General features: G+C 55.9%; 2 protein-coding genes across 12 annotated transcripts in view; one reads left to right on the top strand and one right to left on the bottom strand.

Annotated features, from left to right (window-relative positions):
* FLRT1 (fibronectin leucine rich transmembrane protein 1) overlaps positions 1 to 13,489 on the top strand; it is a 90,867-nt gene extending 77,378 nt beyond the window's left edge. For 3 of the 7 annotated variants that reach the window (XR_009213550.1, XR_009213552.1, XR_009213551.1), the window contains exons 3-4: positions 2,443 to 5,424; positions 11,723 to 13,489. Coding sequence is in view for 1 of the 7 variants with exons in the window: in XM_058438848.1 (XP_058294831.1) it covers positions 2,492 to 4,516 (2,025 nt within the window). In the remaining 6 variants the exon portion in view is untranslated. Of the gene's footprint in view, positions 1 to 2,442; positions 7,976 to 11,722 lie in introns of those variants that run through there. The other 4 variants (XR_009213553.1, XR_009213554.1, XR_009213555.1 and 1 more) reach the window with 4 other exon arrangements.
* Positions 1 to 14,683, bottom strand: part of MACROD1 (mono-ADP ribosylhydrolase 1) — a 168,737-nt gene that overhangs the window by 113,821 nt on the left and 40,233 nt on the right. The window lies entirely within an intron of this gene.

A 14,683-nucleotide genomic window follows, 5' to 3' on the forward strand; every position in this document is an offset into this window, starting at 1 on the left:
ACACCAGTCACCAAACAGTGTGACCTGCAACCCACAGAGTGCTGCAAGCCTCAAGATTGCCAAGATTCTGGCCTCCTCCCCAGATGGCCTGGGTTCCTCCTACCTGGTTCTCAAGTAGTCTTGAGTAAGTTAAGATCTCTGAGCTTCAGTTTTCTCATCTGTTAAATGGGATTAAGGGCACTGACCTCCTGTTTGCTGGGAGGGTTAAATGACTTAAATATTAGGAAAGTTCTTAGCAAAGTCTTTATTACAGTGTGAACTATCATCCATCCCATCAGAATGGAATCTCAAGTGGCTACAACAGGGCCTGGAATATAGTAGATGCTCAATAAAGCTCTGTTGGATGCATGATGGATGGATGGATGGATGGATGGGTGGATGGATGGATGGATGGACAGGTGGATGCATGGATTGATACATGCATGGATGGATGGATGGATAGACAGGTAGATGCACGATGGAAGGATGGTGGACAGATGGATGGATGGATGGACAGATGAATGGACAGGTGGATAGATGGATGGATGGATGGATGGATGGATGGATGGATGGATGGATGGACACGTGGATGCATGGATTGATATACAGATGGATGGATGGATGGATGGATAGATGCATGGTGGATGGATGGATGGATGGATGGATGGACAGGTGCATGCCTGAATGGATGGATGGATGAATGGACAGGTGGATGCATGGATGGATGGATGGATGGATGGATGGATGGATGGATGGACAGGTAGATGGATGATAGATGGATGGATGGACAGGTGCATGCCTGAATGGATGGACGGATGAATGGACAGGTGGATACATGGATGGATGGATGGATGGATGGATGGACGGATGGATGGATGGATGGATGGATGGATGGACGGGTAGATGCATGGACTGATACATAGATGGATGGATGAATGGATGGATGGATGGACAAGTCCATGCCTGAATTGATGGATGGATGAATGGACAGATGGATGGATGGATGACAGATGGATGAATGGATGGTAGGTGGATGGGAGGGTGGACAGATGGATGGGGAGAGCAGAGGGAAGCTTTATCTGGGGCCTCAGGAAAACCTAGCAGAGGAGGTAACATTTGAGCTGGGTCCTGCAAGAGTGACTTGCTCGATGGAAAGAAAAAGCAGCTCAGGAACAGAGAAGGACAGAGAAGACAGAAAGTTCGGCCTGGTTGAGAAACAGAGATGTTCAGTCCCTGAGGCATGAAAGTAAGGTCCCTGCTGGCTCAGTGAGCAGGTGCCGGCTCTACTCTGCACACCAGGGCTGCCCTCCCAGGCTGGGACTTCAGGCTCCGAGAGGCCATCATGTCCCATCATTGAAAAGCCTCCGTGAACCCAGTGTTTTACAGCAGACTTTTGCTGGCTGCATGAAGACACCTTCCTCACTGAGACTGAAAGACAATTTCTCTTTAATTGATTTTTTACCACTATGAACAGTAAAATAATATAAGAAAAATCTATGCTGCAATTTTTCCATTTGTGAAATCCAAAATTACACCTTGCAGCCAATTCCCTCAGAGTACAGATGCGATGCCTCCCTCCTTTTATTTGTCTCATTCCTTTAAATGCAAGAAAACAGACCGCTTTTTTTTTTTTTTTTTTGAATAGCTGAAAGTTTATGATTTGAGAAAGGGGCAAGGTGTGGGATAATTTCCCACACAGCTCGGAACCCAGGGCCAGGGAGGCACCTCTGATGAAAAGAGATTTCTGTAAATACATGAGAAAGTGATTCTGTTGACACCTCATTCTTCTGTCTGTAGAATGTACGAGTGACAACAGGACATGTTGTTTTAACACCAGACAATGAAGCTCCCTGCTCTCCACTCCTCGCCAATGATGGCACTGACAGCTTCGTTCCCGCAGGTTCTGGCGACGCCCCCCTTTTGAGCTCCTGGGCCTTCCAGAAACAAGCTTTCCTTTTGAACCCTGGGTCCGAGCCAGATAGCAATGCTTGCTCCTCGTGCAGTGCCAGGGAAACAGCAGCTATGAATCCATAAAACACGCCCTAAATCCATCCCATCCATATTGACTGGTACCTTTAGCGTTGGCCATAAAGTGGCTTTGTGTGAAGTCTTGAGAGAAGAAACCAAACCTGCCGCATGGCTCTCACTAAATTAACCTCCCTGAGGCTCCGGATCACATTCCAGGAGGGCCACAGCAGCACGGGTCTCATTAATGGGCAGCCTCTTGGCTCCTGATACGATTTAACGTTAGCCAGATGTTGTTAGAGTCTGACCTTGGCAGGAGCAATCACCTGCGGCATAAACCTGGCACAAAGGCCGCTCCTCCAGCTTGACCTCACCCTGCAGGACCGGACTTCGGTCACCCCTTGGTGCAGGCTGGCACGTGGGAGGGAATGCACGATTCACTCCTGGGGTTGCTGTCACCGCCTCCCTCTCACTGCCCCTGTCCTGTGCTCCTTGCAGGTATTCAGGCTCCAGGCCAGGTGGGGCCGGACGCCCCCAGCCATCCACCATGGTGGTGGCACACCCCACCGCCACTGCCACCACCACACCCACTGCCACTGTCACGGCCACCGTCGTGATGACCACAGCCACCATGGACCTGCGGGACTGGCTGTTCCTCTGCTACGGGCTCATCGCCTTCCTGACGGAGGTCATCGACAGCACCACCTGCCCCTCGGTGTGCCGCTGCGACAACGGCTTCATCTACTGCAACGACCGGGGACTCACATCCATCCCCGCGGATATCCCTGACGACGCCACCACCCTCTACCTGCAGAACAACCAGATCAACAATGCCGGCATTCCCCAGGACCTCAAGACCAAGGTCAACGTGCAGGTCATCTACCTATACGAGAATGACCTGGATGAGTTCCCCATCAACCTGCCCCGCTCCCTCCGGGAGCTGCACCTGCAGGACAACAACGTGCGCACCATCGCCAGGGACTCGCTGGCCCGCATCCCGCTGCTGGAGAAGCTGCACCTGGATGACAACTCTGTGTCCACCGTCAGCATTGAGGAGGACGCCTTCGCCGACAGCAAACAGCTCAAACTGCTCTTTCTGAGCCGGAACCACCTGAGCAGCATCCCCTCGGGGCTGCCGCACACGCTGGAGGAGCTGCGGCTGGATGACAACCGCATCTCCACCATCCCGCTGCATGCCTTCAAGGGCCTCAACAGCCTGCGGCGCCTGGTGCTGGATGGTAACCTGCTGGCCAACCAGCGCATCGCTGACGACACCTTCAGCCGCCTACAGAACCTCACGGAGCTCTCGCTGGTGCGCAATTCACTGGCCGCGCCACCCCTCAACCTGCCCAGTGCCCACCTGCAGAAGCTCTACCTGCAGGACAATGCCATCAGCCACATCCCCTACAACACGCTGGCCAAGATGCGTGAGCTGGAGCGGCTGGACCTGTCCAACAACAACCTGACCACGCTGCCCCGTGGCCTGTTCGACGACCTAGGGAACCTGGCCCAGCTGCTGCTCAGGAACAACCCCTGGTTCTGCGGCTGCAACCTCATGTGGCTGCGGGACTGGGTGAAGGCACGGGCAGCCGTGGTCAACGTGCGGGGCCTCATGTGCCAGGGCCCTGAGAAGGTCCGGGGCATGGCCATCAAGGACATTACCAGCGAGATGGATGAGTGTTTTGAGACGGGGTCGCAGGGCGGAATGGCCAACGCGGCCACCAAGACCACGGCCAGCAACCACGCCTCCGCCACCACGCCCCAGGGTTCCCTGTTTACCCTCAAGGCCAAAAGGCCAGGGCTGCGCCTCCCTGACTCCAACATTGACTACCCCATGGCCACAGGTGATGGCGCCAAGACCCTGGCCATCCACGTGAAGGCCCTGACGGCAGACTCCATCCGCATCACGTGGAAGGCCACGCTCCCCGCCTCCTCTTTCCGGCTCAGTTGGCTGCGCCTGGGCCACAGCCCGGCTGTGGGCTCTATCACGGAGACCTTGGTGCAGGGGGACAAGACAGAGTACCTGCTGACGGCCCTGGAGCCCAAGTCCACCTACATCATCTGCATGGTCACCATGGAGACCGGCAATGCCTACGTAGCTGATGAGACACCCGTGTGTGCCAAGGCAGAGACGGCCGACAGCTACGGCCCTACCACCACGCTCAACCAGGAGCAGAACGCCGGCCCCATGGCGAGCCTGCCCCTGGCCGGCATCATCGGCGGGGCCGTGGCTCTGGTCTTCCTCTTCCTGGTCCTGGGGGCCATCTGTTGGTACGTGCACCAGGCTGGCGAGCTGCTGACCCGGGAGAGGGCCTACAACCGGGGCAGCAGGAAAAAGGATGACTATATGGAGTCAGGGACCAAGAAGGACAACTCCATCCTGGAAATCCGTGGCCCCGGGCTGCAGATGCTGCCCATCAACCCGTACCGCGCCAAAGATGAGTACGTGGTCCACACCATCTTCCCCTCCAATGGCAGCAGCCTCTGCAAGGCCACACACACCATTGGCTACGGCACCACGCGGGGCTACCGGGATGGTGGCATCCCCGACATAGACTACTCCTACACATGATGCCTGCCCACCCGGGCTGCCCCGCCTCAGCCCCAGCTGCCCCGGCATGGCCACGTGGCTTTGCTCAGCCTGCTGCAATCCGAGAGAGCAAGGAAGAGAAATTCCACGGGTGACTTCCCCCGCAGAAAGCAAAGTTTGGGGAGGGCTGATGATTTTGTAGAACACAACAGTGACAATTTTTTTAAAAAGAATAGAAGGCAGAAGGGGGAATTCGACATTGTTGAAGACATAATTTATACTGAGTTATGCCAGTTGGGGAGGGAAAGACTAAAAATAATATCGCAGGAAGGGCTGGGTTGGGTTTTGTTTTGCTTTTTTTCCCCCTGAACTGGAAGGATACTACCTGTACAACATCTGTGGACACCTCATGCTCTGTTCAGGGCCATCACAAAGGAACTGCCAGGGAGAAGCAGCCGGCTCTCAAAGCTCCCACGCAGCTCTCCCACTGCTGGCCACTCGCTGGCAACGCGATGGAAGGTTTTCAGGCTCCTCACAAAGGAGAGAGGGAAGAAAAGATCTTTTGCCCTGGAGATATGGTCCTGAAATCTCTCCCCTGGCTCATTCCATACCATTTCCCTTGCAGATTTGCAGAAACATGGCGTCTTTCACTGCATTCTTTGAACAATCATGTAGTCGATTAAAAAAAAAACAACAAACTTTTTTTTCCTAGGCTGAAGCCCTCTTCAGTTCCATGCAACATGCTCCGTAGAAGCCCCAGCGGAAGCCGTAGCTTTCCCTGCCACCTGGAGGTGCATCTGTCTGCCTGTCTATCCCTGTCGCGGTGTCTCTAAGTACAGATGGGTAGATAGAGCCACATGCACGGTCCTTACCATTCTTCTTGGGTCAGTTCTTACCATTTCCTGAACAATAGAATTGCGAAAGTGTTGCTTTCTCCTAGAAATCCTTGAGTAAGTAGACGATGTGTTGGGGATGGGAGTGAGGTGGGGGAGGAGACTTGGTCTCCGGGGGCTACTGCTGTTCCTAAAGGCTGAGGTGTGTATGTCTCAGACGGGTGGCTTAGGGAGGTGTCACAGCTGGGGCTGCCAGTCCCATCCTAGCTCAGCTTGGCCAGCGCTGGGCTGCTCTCCTTTCTGATATAGATAAAAGCTTTATTTGATTCCAGTGTCCTCATCTCCCTCCCCCACCACGTGCAATCACCTTAACAGCTACTTTCTGAGCATTTACCATGTGCTGAATGTTCCCTCCTAGGATGGGTAATTAGCGCAGGGATTTTTTTTTTTTTTTAATATCAGCTGATTAGACCTATTGGTTTCCATGGCTGCTCAAACAAAGCCCAGAAAAAGAAAAATTCTCAGAAAAACCCTGGGTGATGGCAGTCCCTCCCTGAAAGTAGAAAACTCAGCTGGGCCCACCCCTGGGACTCTTTCTTTAGAGGGAGAGACCAGATCTCTTTCTAAAAATGCCAGCCTCCGAAACGGCCCTGACTGGGGCCCTCAGAAGAGTTAAGATTTTATTTCCTCACTCTGGAATCCATGTCTCTATCATTCATTTATCAACTGACAGTGCAGTGTGGTGAGCCATGAGATTAAAACGATGATGAAATAATGACAGCGAATTGGAGAGGGGGGAAGAGCGGAGCCTGGGGTTCTGACGTGCCTGCGTCCCAGTAGTCGGGGAGCCCGGGTCACCATCTGTCATTGTGCCGCTTGTTCTGCGCCAAGGAAAAGGAACGTCAAAGAGGAGATGCTGGTCCGAGGGCAGGAGGATGAGAGGGCTGGGAGCGCCTGGTGGTGCTGTTTTCAAACGGCCTCCGCCGCCGTGCGAAAAGCAAAGGCAGAAGCAGCAGCGGGGCAGGGGTTACGTTAAAAGGCCCGACCGGCGCCTTCAGTGAGGAGATGGGGCTGAAAGGAGCGGACATGACAGCCACGTGGAAAGTAGAAAAATGGGCGCAGGCTCCCAGCACGGCCTGGGGGGGCTAGCCCACAAAATAGGTCCACTCCCCAGCCCTGGGGAACAGCTGAGCAGCATGGGCACGTTTCACTCGAAACTAGACGTGTTTTTCCTTTTCCCGCCTGAATCATTTTCTGACACAATAAGGTCAAGAGAGAAATTTCCCCAGGCCTTAATGTCAGGTCTGTATAAAAGTCAGCCCCAGGCCGGGCGTGGTGGCTCACGCCTGTAATCCCAGCACTTTGGGAGGCTGAGGCAGGCGGATTTTCTGAGGTCAGGAGTTTGAGACCAGCCTGGTCAAGATGGTGAAAGCCCATCTCTCTAAAAATGCAAAAATTAGCCAGGCATGGTGGCAGGCGCCTGTTACCCGGCTACTCGGGAGGCTGAGGCAGGAGAATCGCTTGAACCACGGAGGCAGAGGCTGCAGTGAGCCGAGATTTCGCCACTGCATTCCAGCCTGGGCAAAGAGTGAGACTCCATCTCAAAAAAAAACCAAGTAGGTCCTCCCAGTGGACCATGGACCTCCCAGCCCCGAGATGAGCAGAAGGGCCCACCTGGGATGTCTGGGAGGAGAGTGTGCCCGAGGTGTGCCATGGTGGCACAGGGGACAGAAGTCCCAGGTCTCTGCTGATTCTAAAATGAGACCCCCCCCCCCCCCGAAGGGCACCACTCTGATCACTGCCTTCCCCCAAGTCCCGCCCATCTGCAACACAGTGCTGCCAGCACACTGTCCCCACCTCACCTGGGTCCCCCGTCTCCTCTCCCCACCCTAGACAGGTCAGTTCATGTCCTTAGTGGCTAGGAAGGCATCTGGGGACAGCAGGCGGCCTGGACTGTGAGAGCTGCTTGGGAAGGTCCTGCTTGGCTGGGGCAGGAGTGCGGGGGACTTAGTGCTAGAGAGCAGGCAGAGCTGGGAGCCAGCCTATGCCCAGCCACGCCCTCCGAGACAAGGCCTAGGTGATGAGCTTTCCTCCCCGCCATTGTACAGAGCAGGCCCAGGCAGGCAGGACCCCTGGCAGCTGCCCCAGAAGAGCTCCTTGGGCCCCAGGACCACGTGAGTCTCCTGCTCCTGGTTCTTGCACTAACTGGGCGAGGGCAGGGCTCGGCCCCTCTTACCAGACCCTGCCTGCCTCATCGTGGGGATCACCCGCCCCCTGGAGCTCTAAGTGTGGATGAAGGTGGATGCTCCACTCAGTCAGGGCCCTGGGACCCAGCTCTAGAGCTGACTTTCTCATCTTTTCTGCTCCTTAGCTATCCTGACACCTTCCCAGGGTCCTTTCTGGGCTTTCCCAGAGGAAGCCCCCAAATATCTGCTGTGTCACAGCCCCCTCAGCCAGGGAGGGGCCAGAAGCTAGGTCCATTCTGAAACCCTATCCCCTCTTGGCCCAGCTCCTCCCAGCTGGTCTCATACCACAAGATAGGAGATGTTTTAGGACACCCAGCCTCCCCTACGCCTCAGACATGTGTGAGGACACAAGGCCCGGGATGCCAACTCCGGGCCTGTCTAAATTCTCCCGGGCTCCCGTGCACAGCCGACATTTCCAAGGGAACGTCCGTAGCCGGGCTGACCCTCACAGCCTCTAAGTAGCCAGAACAACCTCAGCAGCCTCAGCACTGATGAGTACATTTTGTGGCATTTAAGGCAGGTTTAAAGTTAAAGATAAAAAAAGCCCACGACACTTCTTTGGTTAAGTGGTTTACCCTTCGTGGTAATTAGATGTAGTGATTGGAATCTCTTTTCTATTACATGGCAATTTTCCTTTAAATTTCCCCTAAAAAAAAAAAAAAAAAGGAAAGGAAAGAAAAGGCAAGGAAGGAGAGAGAGAAGGCACCAGCAGGCCGGGAATCATTTGCATTTTGCGAATGAGGCCTCTTGTAAGCTCAGCTCAGGCGTGGGGCCCAACGTATGGAATGCTTAAGAGATTACTAAAAATAAAATCTATTAATTAGTCATACTCAATTCCGCAGACATGATGTGCATCAAAAGCTCGTTTTCTTCCCTTTTCTCCTTCCCCCTCCCCACAGCCTCCCTCCACAGCCTCCATCTTCTCTAAATAGGCTGGGGCTTGCTCCACACTAACATGGTGCATGCAGTAGCCGGGGCTTCCCTGACCCAGGGCCAGGATGCAGGTCCGGAGCCAAGAGCAGGGGCATTGCACCTTCCTGGCTCTGGGTGACGCTGGCAGGGGAGGGGACAGCACCTGGGAAGATGGCAGCAGCTAGGAGGGGCCCAACCTGACTCTCCCAAAGCCCAAAGCCCACACCTGCAGTGTGCCTCTTCTCCCTCCCTCTACACAGGCACCGGGTCTCCTCCTTCCCCTGGGGGTCCAGGAAACCCTCCCTCTGAGCCCAGCCCCGCCCTGTCCTAACAAAGCCTGGCAGAGAGCTGGGGAGGGGGTCGGGGAGATGTTTCTCGAGTGGTGCAGGGAAAGAGGGTTTGGTGAGAATATGGCCTCTGTTTCCCCTTCTGTAAAGTGGGGGGTGTGCTAGGGAGGGGTCCAGCGTCACTCAGGAAACTAGCGCTCCAGAGGCCAAGTGGGGGCCTGTCTTCGCTGCTGGTGCTGAAAGGTTCTAGCTGGCCCAAGTCAGGTAAGGGATCCCTGAAGGGTTGGAGGGGCTTGTCAGGGCCTGAGCGGAGGACAGGCCGGGACCCAAGGCTGCCTCCGAACTTGTGCCTCCCTCCTTCACCTCCGGCCCTAGAGCCAAGGAGCCAGGAGAGGAGGAGAAAGAGCAGACCCTCCCCCTTGAAAATGGCAGCTCGAGTCCCAAAGCCAGCCAGCCCACTTCAGAAACCTGCTTCCTGCTGAACGTGCCAGAGAGGAGGCTGGGGCTTCTGAGCCTCGCACTTATGAAAAATACAACAAGGAGAATTGGATGCGGCAGAGAGGGAGCAAAGAGGCGGGGAGGGCAATGGGGAGAGCGGGGGCAGTGCTGGCAGGAGGGGCCGGGCGCAGGGACCTGTGCCCCCAAGGGCCAGACCCTGCTCTCAGGGCCAGGACGCCGCCAGGGTCAGTGGCGGCGTCCACGTGCCTCCTCATACTCGATCGGCACAGGTGATGGCAGCTGCTGCCTGCCCCTGGATGGGCGCCAGGGTGAGCACTCACAAGCGATTCGCAGCCGTGCGTCGGCCTTCCCGAGTGCAGAGAGGAGGCATTTTTTTTTTCTTAAGGAGGGATAAAAAGGCTCAAAAATGCAAATCGTTACCGTTTACAACCAAGCGAGTCTGCTAAATTGATTAGGAGAGATTAAACTCCTTGGAGGTGAAGGGAAAGGGGGATTTTTCATGGTTTATGAACCTGCCCCAAGTGGCTATCTGCACAGCAGGGACTTTCTGGGCCTCGATGGGTGGGGTGGGGGGTGGGGGTGCAAGGTGGGGGCACCTGCCCTGGCTTGGCTCCCTGGGGAGCCAGGCTCTCTGAAGACAACACCAAATGGGCCAGAGCACTCAGGCTTGAGGCTCCAGTACTGCCCTAGGGAAAGGGGCTCAGGCCTCTGGGACAAGTGGCCCATCCAGTCCTTAGAGAGTAGGACTCTAGAGCCGTGGGCTTTTCTGCTTCCTTTGTTCTGGGTGGGTCTGTCTCCAATCCACTCCTTGTGGCCAGTAAAAGGGGAGTGGGTAAAGGGAAAACTGAAGGTCAGGGAAGAGAAAATCTAGCCCAGCAAAGGAAGCAGGCAGTGAGCTCTCTGTCACTGGGAGCATTCAAGCACTAGATGGGGACGTGGCAGATATTTTCCTCCCAAGGTCTGGTGCTTTGACTAGAAGATCCTGGTTCCCACCCTTGCTTTCTCATCCCCCAGGACACTGAAAGGGAGCAGATATCAAGAGAAGTTCACCATGTTGCTCAAAGTCACTGGTGTCCCCTGAAAACCCCAAGTCAGGGCAGTCCTGAAGCCAGACCATCCCGCCCCACCAAAGAGCCGCTTGTGCCAGCAAAGAGGCTGCAAAATACCCATCCGCAGTGTCCAAGAGGCACCAAGAAAGTACAGATACGTGCCACCCCCTTTCCAGAGTCTAAACTCAGCACCTGTGGCTCGCCGGAGGGGCTGACAGAGAGCGCCTCCCGGGCCCTGCAGCTCCGAAGCCCAGGCTGCGTCCTGGGCCTGTCTCTTAAGCCAGGGCCACCCCACGTGCAGTCCAACACGCTCATGCTGCCGCTGCTGCCACTGTATCCATCCATCCATCACCACCGGTGGACGGCGCCTGGGGCACTTTTCACTCTGTGATTTTAAGCATTTACTGTTTCTTTTGAAATGTTCCAAGTAGGTGCCTGAAATGCCCATATTTGCTTCTTTTTAAAAACTCACAGAAAGATTCTTTTTGCTCTCCATCCCCTCCCTTTGCTCTTCCCCCTCCCTCAGCATTTTTAATCTGTGGGTTTTCCCTGGTTTTGGAAATTCCAAAACGGGGGTTCAGGCCCCCTTTCTCACCATAACAGATTTGCAGGTGTGCCTGGAGACCCCCGAAGCCACAGAGCAAAGCCTGGTCTTTTTCTTTTTTTTTTTTTTAGACGGAGTTTTGCTCTTGTTGCCCAGGCTGGAGTGCAAAGGCGCAATCTCGGCTTACCGCAACCCCCGCCTCCCGGGTTCAAGTGATTCTCCTGCCTCAGCATCCTGAGTAGCTAGGATTACAGGCGTGCACCACCACGCCCGGCTAATTTTGCATTTTTAGTAGAGACGGGGTTTCTCCATGTGGATCAGACTGGTATTGAACTCCCAGCCTCAGGTGATCCGCCCACCTTGGCCTCCCAAAGTGCTGGGATTACAGGCGTGAGCCACCGCGTCTGGCCAAAGCCTCATCTTTTCTCCACATCTCCCCCAGAGACCCCTGCTTGGGACAGCTCCTGCTTCTGGTACCCACTGGAGACCCTGGCCAGGGCCTGGCTCTTTGAGACCATTGTCACTGTCCCCTCCCACCCCTTGTCACTGAAATGCCTGGCCTGTGCCAGGAGAGAGTGTGGGTGTGCTGAGGGCATAGGGCAACCTGTGGGTGGGATGACTGCCCCACGTCCTAACAAAGCCAGCCCCCAAAGCACTGTGGCCATCTGAGCGGGCACAGTGCCCTGGCCCCCCCGCCTCCCTACACCTGAAAGCCCAAAGCCTAAGACCAGAGAGTCCTCAAAGGAAGGTCTTTGCTTCCACCAGCCCTAAATCTCATCAAGGTAGATGGTCAGAGTGAGCGCCTTGCCCTTCCCAGGGTCACTGGGGCCCAGCACAGTGCCTGGCGCACAGGGGTACTCAATCCTTTCTCTGCCACCAACGGAACGAGGCCACCTCCTCCTCTCACTTCCTCCCCAGTTGCCATCTGCCCACTCAGTGAGGATGGCCCAGGCATGAGTGTTGGCAACAAACGGGCTTCTCTCGTCCTGCACCTGCCCCGCCAGCAGCTGGCACAGAGTGGGGCTCATCTCGGCAGCTTTACCTCTCGGAAGCACCTCGCTCCATCCTGCCTTGGATCCATGTGTCGCCAGCTGTGAGCCAGATGGAGAAATGTAGCCACTCTGAGAGATCCAGTGGCTGCCCCAACCTGCGTCGGTGACTCAGTTTCCCTTCTCCAAGACTTGCCTTGAGTGGATGACAAGGGGGACAGACTTGGGGGAGGGCCCCACAGAGGCGCTGCAAGAAATCCAGATCCCAGGCGACACCTGCTGCCTTGCCTGCCGCCCCCGCAGAATCCCTGCACCCGGAGCCACCCACCTGGAGGAACTCATCCGGCTTCCTCTGTAGATGGGAAAAAACAAACGCACCACAAACCGACAATCAAAGCCATGGCGGATGCGGGGCCGCCAGTGGTTCATCTCCCTGGAGCCAGGCGGCTCCAGGCCTCTCTCAGCTTTCTTGTATGGAACGCAGGCTTGCAATGTTCTGAGCCCACCCGTCCTCGGGCTAGTCCCATTTTCAAAAGTTCTGAGTACGCAGGTGAGAAGACACCCCCACAAAACCCCAAAACTAGCCTTAGACTGTTTTTCCCCAACACAACGCACTTCCACACCGCCAGCAGCCCACCTGGGTACCCAAAGCGAGCCACCAGGGGGTTCCGAGGACCCTGCCTGGTGCCTTCCAGCTCATAAGGAGAGGCTGAGAGCCATGGGGAGGAAGCCACATGGCGCAGCGTTCGGGGCTTGTCATCCAAGAGTGAGAGAAGTGTGGAGAGAGGTGACGGAGGGTGGAGTGGGTGTGTGGCGTCGAAATAGGCTAGCCAGAGAGAGGGGTGCTTGTGGGATTCTGTGGCTGGAGCCAGGAGGTAAGTGTGAACAGGGAGGCCAAAGATGAAAGTTATCTAAAAGAGCCCGTACCCCCTATAAACACGGCAGAGGAATGTCTTAAGAGCCACCAACAGTAATTTCCTTTCCGGATGTTAACAGGTTATTTGTATCTCATGTGGCGTTGTAAAGCATTCTGGAGTGGCACACAGCGTCATCCCCTTCCCGGTGGTCTGAAGAGGAGGAGGAGACCAGGGAGGGGTCCTCGGCCAGCCCCTAGCGAATGAGGTGGGTCCTTCTGCTCCACAGAAGGCAAGAAGCCCGCCAGCTAACCGCCCGGGTCAGGGGGAGCAGGCCTGATCTCTCCCAAGCCTGTGACCGAGGTCCCGTCTGATGTCCAAGGGGCCCCTGTGCCGGTACCCCCACTTCCCATGCCCCCCAGCCTCCCTCACCTCCAGAATCAGCCACCCGGGTGCAGCACTGTCTCCTTTCTTTTTCTTGGAAGTGGTCTCAGGGGCCTGAGTGACGGGCTCGACCATCCCCACTACCGCCCGCTGCCATGCGACCAGATGGCTGACCTGGCCTGGCTTCGTGGGGCCCAGACCAGCTTGGCCTCATGCCCACCTGCCTCGCTCCCAACCTCACCACCAGGCAAGGGTTTCCAGAAAATCGAGACACACAAACACCCACCACCACGACAACAACACAAACCAAAGTGCACTGCGAACCGCCCTTTGGCCTCCTTCTTGTAGGTGCCTTGAAACTTCAATGTTGAGATGAATGTGATTAACTACTTGGTCCTATTTTCTGTTTGTCTGTTTTCATAGAAAATGTCCACTTGCCTTGTTCTTTCTTGAAATAAATAGAAAGATTTAACTTTTACGGTCATCTCTGCTGCTGACTCTCGGCTTGGCAACCCATTGGGCCAGGGGCCAGGTGTCCGGGGCACACGTGGTCTCAGTGGCCCACCCCCTCCCCGGGCCTTGCCCTCGAGGCTCAGCCCACCCCCTCCCCGGGCCTTGCCCCTGAGGCTCAGCCCACCCTCTCCCCGGGCCTTACCCCGAGGGTCAGCTCACCCCCTCCCCAGGCCTTGCCCCCGAGGGTCAGCTCTGTTCTTGGGGTGCCCTGGCTCAGAGGCGGTGGCCGGGCAGGATGGAGACTGTTCCCTCGGGCACCATCTCAACCAAAATTATTCCGCTGCAGGAAGAAGGGCCCTCTGTCCCCACCCACAGGCCCCAGAGGTCTACTGACACCTGAGTCACCACGAGGGGACCCACAGCTGAACGCAGACTCCGAGAGGGTCTCTACATGGAGAAGTGTGTCAGCAGGAGCTGTGGGTTATCCTGGAAGAGGCTCCAGCAACCAAGTGGCTCCGGTATAAAAGTGGGACTGTCCGGGTGTTTGGGGACATGAGCTTATGCCACGACCCAAGACGTCCCCCATCCCCTAGATGTGCCCATTACACTCACAGCTCTGGAGCCTCATCTGCCTCTCTCACACCCCAAAGGGAGGGGGACAGGAAGGAACAAAATTTCCATGAGAACAATAGCAGTTTCTGCTAAATTTAACATAAAACAAGAACTCATTACTTCTGCCTGAGATCTGATTTCATGTCTGGATACAGTTAACAGGTTTTTCCTCATATTCCAAGGAAGCAAAGTTAATTCTCGGTGGCAGGTGGCCCTGGGTGGGGTGACGCGGGCCCCAAAGGTGCTCTCTGCCCCACTCTCCTCCTCCATCCTCACCTCCTGTCCTGCCGGGGCAGGAGCAGCCCAAGAGAGACCACTCTAAGGTGTGGCACACAGTGTGACCACCCAGGAAAGGACCCAGGCTGTTCTTCCAACTTCTCCCTCAGACCCAGCGCACAGTGGGTGCCTAGGAGGGGTGCCCACTCCCTCACCTGAGACCCATTCTCTGGGGCTGCCGAGGGCTCTTTCTGGAACACAGTCAGCCAGCCAGGAGATATTGACTGAGGGCCTACTATTCGCTGGGGCTGGTGTATTCCTGCCTCATGGAGGAGTGGGGAGGAATCTCCGTGGCTGGGGCCTAGCCTGGG

This window comes from Hylobates moloch, unplaced genomic scaffold (genome assembly GCF_009828535.3).
Source record: "Hylobates moloch isolate HMO894 unplaced genomic scaffold, HMol_V3 SCAFFOLD_5, whole genome shotgun sequence".
Lineage (NCBI taxonomy): Eukaryota > Metazoa > Chordata > Mammalia > Primates > Hylobatidae > Hylobates > Hylobates moloch.